Here is a 13,670-nt window from a genome sequence, read left to right as displayed (position 1 = left end):
TCGTCGTCTCGTGTGTCGTCAGGCGGAGAAGGACTCAGCGAGCTCAGAGCCGTACCTGTGTGTGTCAGATTTCGTGGCTCCGCGGGGCAGCGGCGTGCAGGATTATGTGGGTCTGTTCGCTGTGTCTGTGTTTGGAGCAGAAGAGCTCAGTCAGAAGTTTGAGCAGCAGGGAGACGATTACCGCAGCATCATGGTCAAAGCACTGGCCGACCGACTTGCTGAGGTGACCACACACACACACACACACACTAAGCAATACAGCCTTCAATCTCTGTGAGCTAGAAACGCTGTATTCATATCGCAAACAATCAAAATATGGCAATGTCAGATTGTTCCAATACTGTGCTTTGCGTGCCGGTGATTGGTCTGGTGTTGTGGTGTTTCTGTGCTTCAGTGTGTGTTGTGTGTGTTTGTTCAGGCGTTCGCAGAGGAGCTGCATGTCCGCGTGCGCAGGGATTTGTGGGGTTACAGTAGTGAGGAGGATCTGCCGGCGTCTGACTTGCACAAGCTGCGCTATGAAGGCATTCGTCCAGCCGCTGGTTACCCCAGTCAGCCGGACCACTCGGAGAAAATCACCATGTGGAAACTTGCTGACATACAGGAGAAAACCGGTGAGAGACTGACGCCTGGACACTGCTTACTTTGCATACTGCATTCCCACTGGTTTTGCTTCTAATACACAGTTGAATCTGAATGATTAGCCCTCCAGTATATTTGTTATATATGCGTGTGTGTGTTTTGTGTCTTCTGAGGAGGAGGAGGAGGGTAGTGTGTGTGTGTGTGTGTGTGTGTGTGTGTGTGTGTGTGTGTGTGTAAAGAGCAGGTAGACTGTGACGGGCTAGGAGTTCTTGGAGTTTTTGCTCAATAAAATAGTTAGTCGTCAGTATTTTCAAGTCCATCGTCTGTATTTACATTCACCCACCCATTCAGAAGCAGCGCGCAGGTGTTTGTCTTTCACACCAGCTGCGTCTGCAGTGCGCAGCTCTTCGGCAGCTGCTGCAGAAATCAATCCATCTCTGTCTATTCTATCTAGTTACATATCTCTCTCTCTCTCTATATACAAATACACTTTAAATAACTTTTCATCTGCACCAAGGCTCGTGGAAACCTCCTCATGTGCTGTTTCTTTAACCTGCAAGTCTTATTTTACAAATGATGTAGATCATACAATACTGTATGCTTCTCAAGCTCTATGAGGAGTGTCATTCATGTCTGGTGCACTCAGTAGACAATCGCCTGTGATATCATGTCATTGGGTTTTTGATTGTCAGGCTGTTGTAGGCGTAGTTATAATAATATTTATACAATATAGTTATAATGATATTTATAATGATCAAACTAGTGTTACTTTCTCCACTTCAGTAATGTAACTTCAGTAACAGCTCGTGCAAAGGATGAGACGGACAAAAGTAATCAACACATGCTCTTCTTTTACTTATTTTTGTGTTGTCAAGTTCAGTGCAAACAGCTCCCGGGTGGAATAACTTGAGTGAACATTAAAACAAAGCCGAATAAAGCTTTCTTCTTCTGCTTCAGCTGCACAGCACACAGCGAGCTCACATCATCCAGCATGCGTGTGGAACTACACTACCCACAATACACTTCGCTATGGACTACAACTCCCGTAAATAAATATTTCGGGCCTAAATAAATGTTTGTTGCAGTTTTTAATCGTTTAAGTTCATTTGATTGACTATATATAAACCAGTGGATATTATTACCGCATTTATTGAGTAAAACTGCTACGTTTTACTGTCATTCAATGTATGTCATTATCAATGCACTGTCACTTTAATTGAGCTTGAGTAGCGCGGCAAAAACAGACCCAGTGCTGAAACTATCGCGGCTCTGCTGCTTCAGCGACGCTTATGCCTCGCACTGACGCGCTGCTGCTGCGTGCGGTATGAAAGCTCTAATCTGTTTATATGGATGCCGAAAAACCACTGCTCACGTGCTGCTGACGCTTGTGGTGTGAAACAGGCTTTACACTATAAAGCGTGTGTGCACTGTGACTACTTTTATATTGTTGATTATCTGCTGGGCATTTCACTCTGTCTCGCGCTGAAGCCTGTCAGTGTCGTCGACCAATCGCAGCAGGCTTTCATCAGTCCAATCAGTGCAGATTAGCTTTGCACTGAGGAGGGGTTTGGGAACAAATGAATCGCTGAACGATTCATATGGGAGTCGCTGGGATAATTAGGTAAAAATAAATGCAGATTATAAGACCATCAAAGTGTTTTTAGACCTTGCATGCATACTAGACTGTTGTTGGAGACCCTTACAACCAAAATATGACTCTATTTCATGTATAATAGGGGCTCTTTAAGATTATAAAGCTGAACGACATGAAATGCCATCAGTCTACAGAGATTTCCCAGTATTTCTCTATTGCTGTCGGGAGATCACAATAAATAACCCTGAAGCAAAGCAAACACTACCAGTTTACTGTGGTATAAATACAGCACTAAAACAAATAAAAAGAGAGAGATCGACTTATAAAGTCATTTACCTGTTTTATAATGTTTATAAGGGCTTATTATGCGGTCTTTGTCGCCATCTTGTGGCAGAACGTCAACCGTCTTTGCTCTGCTCAGTATGACAGGCTGATGGCCGCAAATGTGGTGAATATCAGAAATTAAAAATATTTCAAATAGGCACCGTCTTTAAAAATAAACTGCATAATAAACTAAATGCAGTCTAAACAACTATATTCTCGACTAACAAAAGCCTCAAAAAGTACATTATACTGTCCAACAGCAGTAATATTTGTCAAACTGTAGTGAGTTTATTGATCTGCTGTCACTCTGTAGGCGGAGTAATACACAAGGGTGAAGAGGCTGTGCAAGTGCTATTATTACGTGAATATTGCACAGCTATCAGCCAATCAGATTCGAGAACCAAACAGAGCCGTTATATGAAGACAGATATATTATGTTAAAACAAACTTTGATTTTGGATGTGATTAATCATGATAATTATTCATAAATCATTGATTTTTTTAATTAAAAAACCTGGAATATAAAAAAAATAGTATACCTATTTTTAATGTGTTTTGAGACTGAAGAAAGTGAACACTATCTTTTTGTCCTCCTTCATTCCTTCCTGTTCCTCTTCCTCTTTTTTCCCCTCCTCTTCTTCTATAGGCATCTCTCTGACTGAGTCTTTGGCCATGTCTCCTGCTGCGTCTGTGTCTGGCCTGTACTTCTCCAACCCCAAGTCTACTTATTTTGCTGTGGGTAAAATCACTAAGGAGCAGGTATGACCCTTCAGATCCACTAACCTGCTGTTCAACAGATAAATAACGAACAGTAAATCTCCTATATTGCATACGAATTGCGTTTAACCCCAGAAGATGTGAATATTGGTTATATTTGCATTCATTTGGGATCGTCCTCTTTATTTCTGCGTGCTTCAGGTGGAGGATTACGCTCTGAGGAAGCAGATGGAGGTGTGCGAGGTCGAGCGGTGGTTGGGTCCGATTTTGGGTTATGACACTGACTGATGCTGACCACTCAGATCCACATGACACCGCAGGGAAAAACTGTTGTCACTCCTAATAACACTGGATCACCAACGATGATGGAGCTTCAGTCATTTCATGTTGATGCTTTTAGCTCAGATTTAGTATTTTTATCTCAGAAGTGTTCAAAGACACCTTCTTTTCTTTTTAATCTTCACACTACAGAGATGTTTTAATTGTATTTCTATTTTTAAAGGGATGGTGATGAGCACTTATTTTTGTTTTTAGATGTGGGTTTTATAGGTTGATGTCCTTTGATTAGATTTCAAGAAAATATTAAGCCCAACAGAAGACTCTTATTATGACTTCTAGATTTTGAGGTTGTAGAAATTGACCTCACAAGTAGCAGTAAGTTGTCAGTGATCACGGTCTATGTCTTACTATAAATTGCATTTGCATATTCAAGGTCCATCAGAGTGAATTGTCCATGTCAGTATTAATATACAAGCACCAATATGAGTCTGTAATTGTTTCATTGGTCCAGGTATTATTTCAGCATGTTAATTTCATGAGGTTAAAAGATATTGAATACTTTAAAATTTGTGAAAATGATTATTAAAATGTGTAATTTCTATATTTTTCAGATAATTCTGCACTAAATAAAAGCTGTTTGGTGTCATAATGAATGTGTAAATGTTTTCAGTCATTTCAGTAATGAGCGCTTTACAAACACACTTCACACACACATATAAATTCAAAGTCTTTAAAGCAATGTTCTCAAACTCAGTACCTGGAGGGCCGCAGCTCTCTCAATACTCAATACCTGGAGGCCCTCCAGGAATTGAGTCTGAAAGACCTATGCTTTAAAGCATCTTAAACCACACTGGAATCAGGTCTCCATTTATTCTCCCTCATCCTTATTTGTTTTTCAGTATGTACTGTATATGGACATATATGCATTTCGAAAATCTTACACAGACGTTTGTATGTTCTAAACTATTTGAACTAATATATATTTTTTTAAGTTATACACTCACTGGCCACTTTATTAGGTACATCTTACTAGTACATGGTTGGACCCCCTTGCCTTGAGAAATGCCTTAATCCTACGTAGATCAGATTCAACAAGATACTGGAAATATTCCTCAGAGATTTTGCTCCATATTGACATGATAGCATCACACAGTCGCTGCAGATTTGTCGGTCGCACATCCATGATGCAAATCTCCTGTTCCACCACATCCCAAAGGTGGTCTATTGGATTGAGCTCTGGTGACTGTGGAGGCCATTTGAGTACAGTCAACTCGTCATGTTCAAGAAACCAGTCTGAGATGATCCACGCTTTATGACATGGTGTGTTATCCTGCTGGAAGTAGCCATCAGAAGATGGAGACACTGTGCTCATAAAGGGATGGACATGGTCAGCAACAATACTCAGGTAGGCTGTGGCGTTGACATGATGCTCAATTGGTACTAATGGACCCAAAGTGTGCCAAGAAAATATCCCCCACACCATTACACCACCACCAGCCTGAACCGCTGATACAAGGCAGGATGGATCCATGCTTTCATGTTGTTGATGCCTCAAGGTTGGACGTGTTGTGTGTTCAGAGATGCTCTGCTGCAGACCTCGGTTGTATCAAGTGGTTGAGTTACTGTTGCCTTTCTATCAGCTGGAACCAGTCTGGCCAATCTCCTCTGACCTCTGGCATCAACAAGACATTTGCGCCCACAGAACTGCCGCTCACTGGATATTTCCTTTTTGTCGGACCATTCTCTGTAAACCCTAGAGATGATTGTGCGTGAAAATCCCAGTAGATCAGCAGTTTCTGAAATACTCAGTCCAGCCCGTCTGGCACTAACAACCATGCCACGTTCTTAAATCCCCTTTTTACCACATTCTGATGCTCGCTTTGAACTGCAACAGATCGTGTCTACATGTCTAAATGCATTGAGTTGCTGCCGTGTGATTGGCTGATTAGAAATTAACGAGCAGTTGGACAGGTGGATCAAATAAAGTGGCTGGTGAGTGTATAATTTCTATAATTGAGCAGTGTCGACATTTTCGCTGTTAATCATCACGGAGAGCGGGTAAGCTTTAAAAATTGCGTGTCTTAATAAGTGTTTTGTTTTGATGTATTCATATTATCATTCGAATATTTTAAATTGTTTAATCAATATTAAATGTTTTTTTTTTTGTCATTTCTGTAATGTTGTCATCCAGCCTTGCCTGTTTATCGCCGGTTTGTTGTGGATCTGTGCGGACTGACAGACTTTGTCTAAATGTAAGTTACTTCTATTTAAAGCATAGGTCTCAAGCTCAATTCCTGGAGGGCCACAGCTCTGCACAGTTTTGCTCCGACCCTAATCAAACACAGCTTGTCTAACTAATTAAGATGTTCAAGACTACTAGACTCTCCACTTGTTGAATCAGCTTCCGGGTCCAAGCGCTCTGTCAAACTGTATGAGGAGATTCATCAAATGGTAATAATGAACGTTTACAAAGATACTTTCCAAAATCACGATCTCAATGTATATATCCATGCCTAATATCCGATAGCCAGAAAGTGATATATATTTTTTAATGTTGGTATTGTGATGCAGCAAGTCCAGACCGGCTATGATTTCATATAAAATTCACTTTAATGTGTGATATAACTAAAAAATGGCCATAAATGAATATTTTTTCAATTCAAATGAGTAGCGGCTTGGACCCTGAAACATACGTCACCGATATACGTCACGACTTAAGCGTGAGTTGGAGGTGATTGGAGCTAAACTGTGCAGAGCTGTGGCCCTCCAGGAATTGAGTTTGTGACCACTGATTTAAATATTATTGTCTCCTGTTTTGTCTGAAAGTGTTCATTCCTGCTGTTTTCCTCAGTATGAGTCGTGTTATTGCTGTAACGTTACAGTCATCAGAGTTATTATTACATATAACCTTACAGTAATCACTGAAAGAGTTTAAACTGCTCATTAACGAAGGTATGTTGTTCCATTCACAAGCCAATTCACTTTTAAATTAGTATACTTCACTACTTTTTTATTTTATGAGGTAATTCTTACCCATGTATTACTTGATCTGTTTTATTTGGGGTAGTCCTGCTTTATAAATAATTTGTAAAGATAATTCTCCTATTTTTCTCCCCTTGTTTGGATTTTTTCTTTGTGTCTTTTGATGATTAATGTATTATTGTGAAAACATAATAAATTATAAAAATAGACATATTTTATAATATTCCTATATACTATCCTGTTTTAATTATACTTATTAATTTCTTCATATTTTCACAGATTTCATGCGCTGCTCGTGCGCGACGGTCTTTAACGGTTTTTAACGGTCAGCAGAGGGCGCGTCGCCGCTTCCGCGCTCTCACCGCCGCTCATTTGCATAGCACCGCCCTTTGAGTATGTCAGCCGTCCAATGAGCGTGCGGCAGGAGACACCCGCTACACCCGCGCCGCATCAGAGCCACCGCCGCCGCCTGAGAGCTCCATCCGTCCGGCCAGAGAGAGAGGCTCCAACCCGCGCCGAACATGACGGACGGAGAAGCCGAAGACGAGATCCAGTTCCTGCGGACTGTGAGTACCGCGCTCTTTCTCTGTGTGTGTGTGTGTATGCGTGTGTGCGCGTGTGCGTGCGTGCGCTCCGCAGTGGTGCTGATGCTGCGGGAGTCACCGGCGTCTGTTCGGATCTGCGCTGGAGATGTTGAACGTGGGTGTGAGGAAGCAGAGCGGCTTCATAAGCGCTTATAAACCGCGTATGTCATCTGTGGTCCTGATGAAGTCAACGCTGCAGACTCTCACTGTGTGAACTGTGATGTCATGCTGCATTAAAGCCGCAGATTATTGAAACCAACGCCAACATAACCCGTTATTGTTCAGTGAGGGAAATGTGCTGCATTAACAGACCGCCTGAATCACTGATGATACAGCACATCCTTCACTACAAGCACAGTTTGGGAGCTTAGGAGGCTTGAGGGATTGACTGATTGGACGTGGATGGTGTTGATCATTGATGACAGGTGTTGATTGTGTGTTATTTATCTAAAGTTTCACTGAAAACACCAGCATTGATCTTGTCTGATATTGTTGTTGTTGTGATGTCTGATACAAGGAGAGCATCATGTTGCTTGTGATCAATAAATGACAATACGGCGAGGTGGTATCGCCTGTGGCTTCTTTGCATTCACGAGTGTCGTCAGTGCAGATGTTTGCAGCATCGGTGTGACTGTGGTTTGTCTAGATTAGAGCCTCATGCATCAGTTCTGGCCCCAATCGATTGCTTGATTGTTGTTCCAGCAGGACAGAAACACACTGATCGGCCTGATGAATAGATAGAAGTGTTTCCACCATCGCTGTCAGTAAACACACCAGCAGAAAATCATTAGCCAGCGTTACATGTTGAAAATGTCATTGATTCACCCGCCGCCCCCCCAACAGCTTAATGCAGCGCAGGACAGACAGGGCTGAGTGTGTTCAGTGTTTGTATGCACGTGTGTGTGTGTCAGGCTTTCCATGAACACACTTACATCACTGTAATGGCATTCACTGGACATGATGATGCATTTCTAACTGCGTCTGAAGAGCTGGATCTTAGCAAGCATGTCCGGCTGATATTTATTATAATATATTAGAAAGAGACAGACTCAGGTGTTTGATAAAAATGTAAAAATGTCCTAAAGATAAAATGAGAACTAGTAAGAAAAGTGTGTGTGTGTGTGTGTGTATGTATATGTGTGTGTGTGTGTGTGTATGTATATATATATATATATATATGTGTATATGTATATATGTGTGTATATATATATATGTATATATATATATATATATATATATATATATATATATATATATATATATATATATGTGTACATACATATATATATATATATATATATATATATATATATATACACAGTGACAGTGCTTGTATATATATATATATATGTATATGTGTGTGTGTATATATATGTATATGTATATATGTGTGTATATATATATGTGTATACAAATTGACAAGTGAATGAAGAGCTATATTACTATATACAATGTTTATATATATATACTTTTTCCCCCTTTGAACACAATCTATTTTATTTTGGCCAACATTTATAATATTTTAAAAAAGTGACCATGTCAGGCTGAATAATTCAAATAAATCATTGGCTTCTGCTGTCTTCATTATTGGTTTCTAAAACACAGATTTCTTCACTATTTAAAACAGCCTTTTGTTGCTCTTTGCTGTAGGACAGTGATTCTCAAACCTTTGTCATCAAGTACCACCTCAGAAAAGAATTTTCTCTCCAAGTATCACCATAGTAGGCAGATTGAAATACAGTAGCGTAGTAGGCCTGATGAAGCAGCTACAGCACTGCACAGTTCAAAAACGAGGCAGATGAATTCCTGTTATTAAAAATATTGATTATTGTCAGCCACTTTAAACATTATAAATAGTTTGGACATTAACACTACTGTGCTTATATGTAAAAGACAAACGAATAAAATTAAAAGTCAATGTTTAAATTAAAAGAGGCTTTTTAAAGTTAAATATGAAATGTTACGGTTCTTAAAAAAAAATCTGACCAGAATTAATTTGAAATTCAACTTAATTGAAAGAATTAACAAAGTCACCTGGAAATGTTGCCTGGACCTCAGAAATATAGGCTATATGTCATCATATTCATATATAAATCATTTTTGATACATTTTGAAATGTTGCATGAACATATGACATATTTGATTCCTCCGCGTACCACCAGAAGGAAGCCCACGTACCACTAGTGGTACACATACCACAGTTTGAGAACCACTGCTGTTGGAGATTCTGCTGTCCTAAAAAAACAGAAATAAAAAACCTTACACATACCTTAGGAACGGTATAGCAGAAAACTTTGGTGGTTTTAAAACCTTGACTTTTCCAAACCGCGATATACCTTGAACACGGTTATCGTCCCATGCCTAGTCATACCCATTGCCATTTTTGTGTGGAGTTTGCATGTTCTCCTTGTGTTGGCGTGAGTTTCTCCGGGTGCTCCGGTTTCCCCCACAGTCCAAACACATGCGCTATAGGGGCCGTAGTGTTTGAGTGTGTGTGTGAATGAGTGTGTATGGGTGTTTCCCAGTACTGGGTTACATCTGGAAGGGCATCCGCTGTGTAAAACAAATGCTGGAACAGTTCATTCCGCTGTGGCGACCGCATGCATGCATGTATGGATGTGTATGTATGTATGGATGGGTATACCTCAAAGCAATAATGAATAAAGACAATGGAACTTCAGTATGATGAAGATTGTTTTTGTATTATTATTATTATTTATTTAATTTTTAATTTATTATTTAATTTATAATTTTTCCTTTTTTAAACTAAAATATATACATTATATGTTTATTTTATCTTTTTTTTTTATATATTTCCTAAATGCTTATACATACAAAGCATCCATATTAAAAGCAAATAAAGGTCTATAATTATATAAAAATAAAACAAGACGCTTTTTAAAATGTATTTACAAATAAGTAACTTGTAAAACTTATTTTTTGTTTGTTTATTTTTAACTACCAAAATTGTTGGTAGTTATTTTTTGCTCATGACAGACGAAACCGGAAAATAATTGTATTCATTTTAATAACGGGCGTCACGGTGGCGCAGTGGGTAGCGGGATCACCTCACAGCAAGAAGGTCGCTGGTTCGAGTCCCAACTGGTTGGCGTTTCTATGTGGAGTTTGCATGTTCTCCCCGTGTTTGTGTGGGTTTCCTCTGGGTACTCCGGCCGTAGTGTGTGAATAAATTAGTGTGTACGGGTGTTTCCCAGTGATGGGTTGCAGCTGAAAGGGCTTCCGCTGCATAAAACATATGCTGGATAAGTTGGTGGTTCATTCCGCTGTGGTGACCCCTGATTAATAAAGGGACTAAGCCGAAAAGAAAATGAATTAATGGATCCTTAATAACGGGTGGAGCGGTGGCGCAGTGGGCAGCATTTCCGCCTCACAACAAGAAGGTCGCTGGTTCGAGTCCCAACTGGGTCATTTGGCATTTCTGTGTGGAGTTTGCATGTTCTCCCTGTGTTTGTGTGGGTTTCCTTTGGGTGCTTCGGTCGTAGTGTGTGAATAGCCGCATTTCCACTATCGGGCCAGTGCGAGCCAGGGCTTTAATCGGGCCAGGCCGGACCAATAGCCCGGGAGGTTGAGAAATGAGGCCGAAATAATCATGTCGCGTTTCCACTGTCGGGCTAGTTGCTCGTAGCGCGTCATGCAAACACAGCCCCCAGAACGTCCCCCGAATCAAACGTCACACAACCTGTCACACAACCCGCCCACTTCAGCGGGAACAAAAAACTCAAATTATAACCACAAACACAACCTGGCATCACTACGAGAGCTGGAAGATGGAGAACACCGAAGCGATTGCTTTTTTAAAGTTTGTGGTCTGTTGGTGTAGGGCCAGACAGCGATCCCTGGATAAGGACATTCGAGTTCGGCGGCATTTACTTCGAACACAGATTTTTCTTAGTGAGTTGATCAAGCGCGATAGCAAAACAAATGTAAGGGAAGAAAGCATCTTGTCTCCTCTTTACCTGACAGGAAAACTCCGCCTTTGTACGTAACCCCGCCCCGAAGCCCCAGTTGGCCCTCCTTGGCCCAAGGTGTTCGGCGGGCCGAAAAAGGCCGGACGCTGGCCCCAAGGAAGCCCCGCTTTGGCCCGATTACGCCCCGGAAGTGATAGTGGAAACGCGACTGGCCTTGGCTCACCCTGGCTCGCTCGCTTTAGGCGCGATAGTGGAAACGCGGCTAATAAATGAGTGTGTATGGGTGTTTCCCAGTGATGGGTTGCAGCTGAAAGGGCATCCGCTGCATAAAACATATGCTGGATAAGTTGGTGGTTCATTCCACTGTGGCGACCCCTGATTAATAAAGGGACTAAGCCAAAGAGAAATGGAATTAATAGATCCTTAATAAAAGGTAGAGCGCTGGCGCAGTGGGTAGCGTTTCCGCCTCACAGCAAGAAGGTCACTGGTTCAAGTCCCAACTGGGTCATTTGTCATTTCTGTGTGGAGTTTGCATGTTCTCCCCTTGTTTGTGTGGGTTTCCCCCACAGTCCAAACACAAGCGCATACGCTGTGTAAAACGAGCTGGATAAGTTGGTGGTTCATTCCGCTGTGGAGACCCCAGATTAATTAAGGAATTAAGCCGAAAAGAAAATTAATTAATGCATGATTTCTTAATAACCATTTTGCTTCTTCTTCTCAAATAAATGTGGTCATTTTAATCATAAAGTGTTTACATGCCTTGGTAGTATATTTGATTTAAAATAAAATGTGTATTTAATTTCAATTATGTTGAACATTTCTGTTTGAATCATTTCTTAATGAGTTTATTTGATGCAAAAATTTAAAAAATCCAATTTATAACTCCATCAATGGAAGAAATTCAGGAACAAGTGGTTAATATTGCAGTGCTCTTATTTTGTATAATGGTTTGCGGTGATTCGTGAGCTGCACATGTTTGCATGCGATGTCTCGACGCTGTGATGTAATCTTACAGACTAAAGTCTTGCAGTGTAACCTGGGAAAGAGATTTTATAACGACAGCGAGAGCATCAAACTGCCTGCTTTCTCTCTCTCTCTGCACACAACATTAATATTTGATAAGATTCTGCTGTTACATAATGGAGAGGGAAGATAAATGAGCAGAGGAGTGCGCCGATCTGTCTGTCTGTCTCTCTCTTCTCCTGTCGAGCTCAGAGTTTCAGTGTGACCTGAAAACAAACGGCAGACAACCTCACCGGCCACATGGAGGTCGGGCGCTCTGATTGGATGCCACGTCAGCCAATAGCAGCCCCCTTTGGCTTTGCATGATTTCAGTATTGTTGCATGTTAATGATTGTCGGGCAGCACACGTCACTTCCAAGCTGCTTTACTGACCTGAGAACAGCACACTGCACAAAACCCCTATATAAAATTCTGAAATCAAGAGAATTTTACAGGCAAGCAAAAAATATGTCAAAATTAAGTGAGTTTTTCCTTGAAACAAGCAAGAGAATCTGCCAATGGGGTAAGCAAAATGATGTAGCTTTTCCTTTTGATGCAAGACCCCAAGGGGGTCTTGCATCAAAAGGAAAAGCTACATCATTTTGCTTACCCCATTGGCAGATTCTCTTGCTTGCCTTAAGGAAAACCCTCACTAAATTCTGAATATCCTATGATGTCATGACATTTCCTCAGCTGTGATTGGCCCACAAGTTCATTGCAGGTGATCACATGACCATACCTGTGCTTATGAATGTTTTATAAACTTGGTTCAGACTTGCTGAAGGTGTCCGTGTAGTGAATGCTCTGATGTGTGAAATACAACTGTCCAGTGTGTGTGTGTGTGTGTGTTCAATAGAGTCACTTGCAGGTCTGTCTGATTTACTGCGTAATTAAGAGAGCGAGACGCAGTGAAAGAGAGATAGACAGGAAGGGTTTCTCGCTCTGCTGTCACTGCGATGAAGCACTGCTGTGCGGATGCGTGTGTTTCTCGGCCGTATTTGCTCCTCAGTGTGATCTTGACACGATTTCCCCACCTGGACATCCCGACTGGATGAATTTCTGATTATTAATTAGTAATCAAAGATGACTAATTGAAATTGTGAATAAAAACGACGACACTTGAACGCTGGAAGTTAAATAAAACAAATACTTCATACTTTATTTATAATGTGAACGCTAAAACAGCAGCTTCGTTTGAGTGATTAATTAAGAGTGATGGTGTTGGTGTGTGTGTGTGTGTGTTTAGCTGCGGTCACACTATAGTTTAAGTATGGCACTGCAGAATAAAGGGCAGCATAAAACAATATGATTAGACATCAATAAAGAAAGGGATCGCTCCATACTTTACATTTCTTTACAGAGAGGTTACAATCTCCTATTGGTCTCATGCAATCACGCTATGCCATTTCGCAGGTCAGAGGTCACCCAGCTTGACCTTTGGAATGTAAGGACATGCAAATGCATTCGTAGGATTGCACAATATATTGTTTCAGCATCACCCTGTGCGCATCCACACTAGTCACGTGGCGGGATCTGCAATGTGGTGTTCGGATTATAGTCGATCAGCACCACAGTTCAGAACGGAGGAGATTTGTGGAGTCACTGCAAAGTAGAACCATAGCAGAGTTAAAGTTCATCATTCACCTGTGTTTTTAAGGCATTTCAAGCCAGTTAAAACTG

At 41.0% G+C, this 13,670-nt stretch overlaps 1 protein-coding gene across 1 annotated transcript; it reads left to right on the top strand.

Moving 5' to 3' along the window:
• The first annotated feature begins 20 nt into the window (after nt 1–20).
• On the top strand, nt 21–4,123 carry mtr (5-methyltetrahydrofolate-homocysteine methyltransferase). The gene is made up of 4 exons (XM_056469507.1): nt 21–223; nt 419–611; nt 3,144–3,256; nt 3,416–4,123. The coding sequence occupies exons 1-4, from the start codon at nt 191–193 to the stop codon at nt 3,500–3,502; spliced, it is 426 nt and encodes a 141-aa protein (XP_056325482.1). The 5' UTR covers nt 21–190; the 3' UTR covers nt 3,503–4,123.
• Nucleotides 4,124–13,670: the final 9,547 nt, after the last annotated feature.

The sequence above is a fragment of the Danio aesculapii genome, chromosome 12, assembly GCF_903798145.1.
Source record: "Danio aesculapii chromosome 12, fDanAes4.1, whole genome shotgun sequence".
NCBI classification, from domain to species: Eukaryota; Metazoa; Chordata; class Actinopteri; order Cypriniformes; family Danionidae; genus Danio; species Danio aesculapii.
Note: the sequence above shows the minus strand (reverse complement) of the source record. Positions and strands in the feature narration are given on the sequence as shown.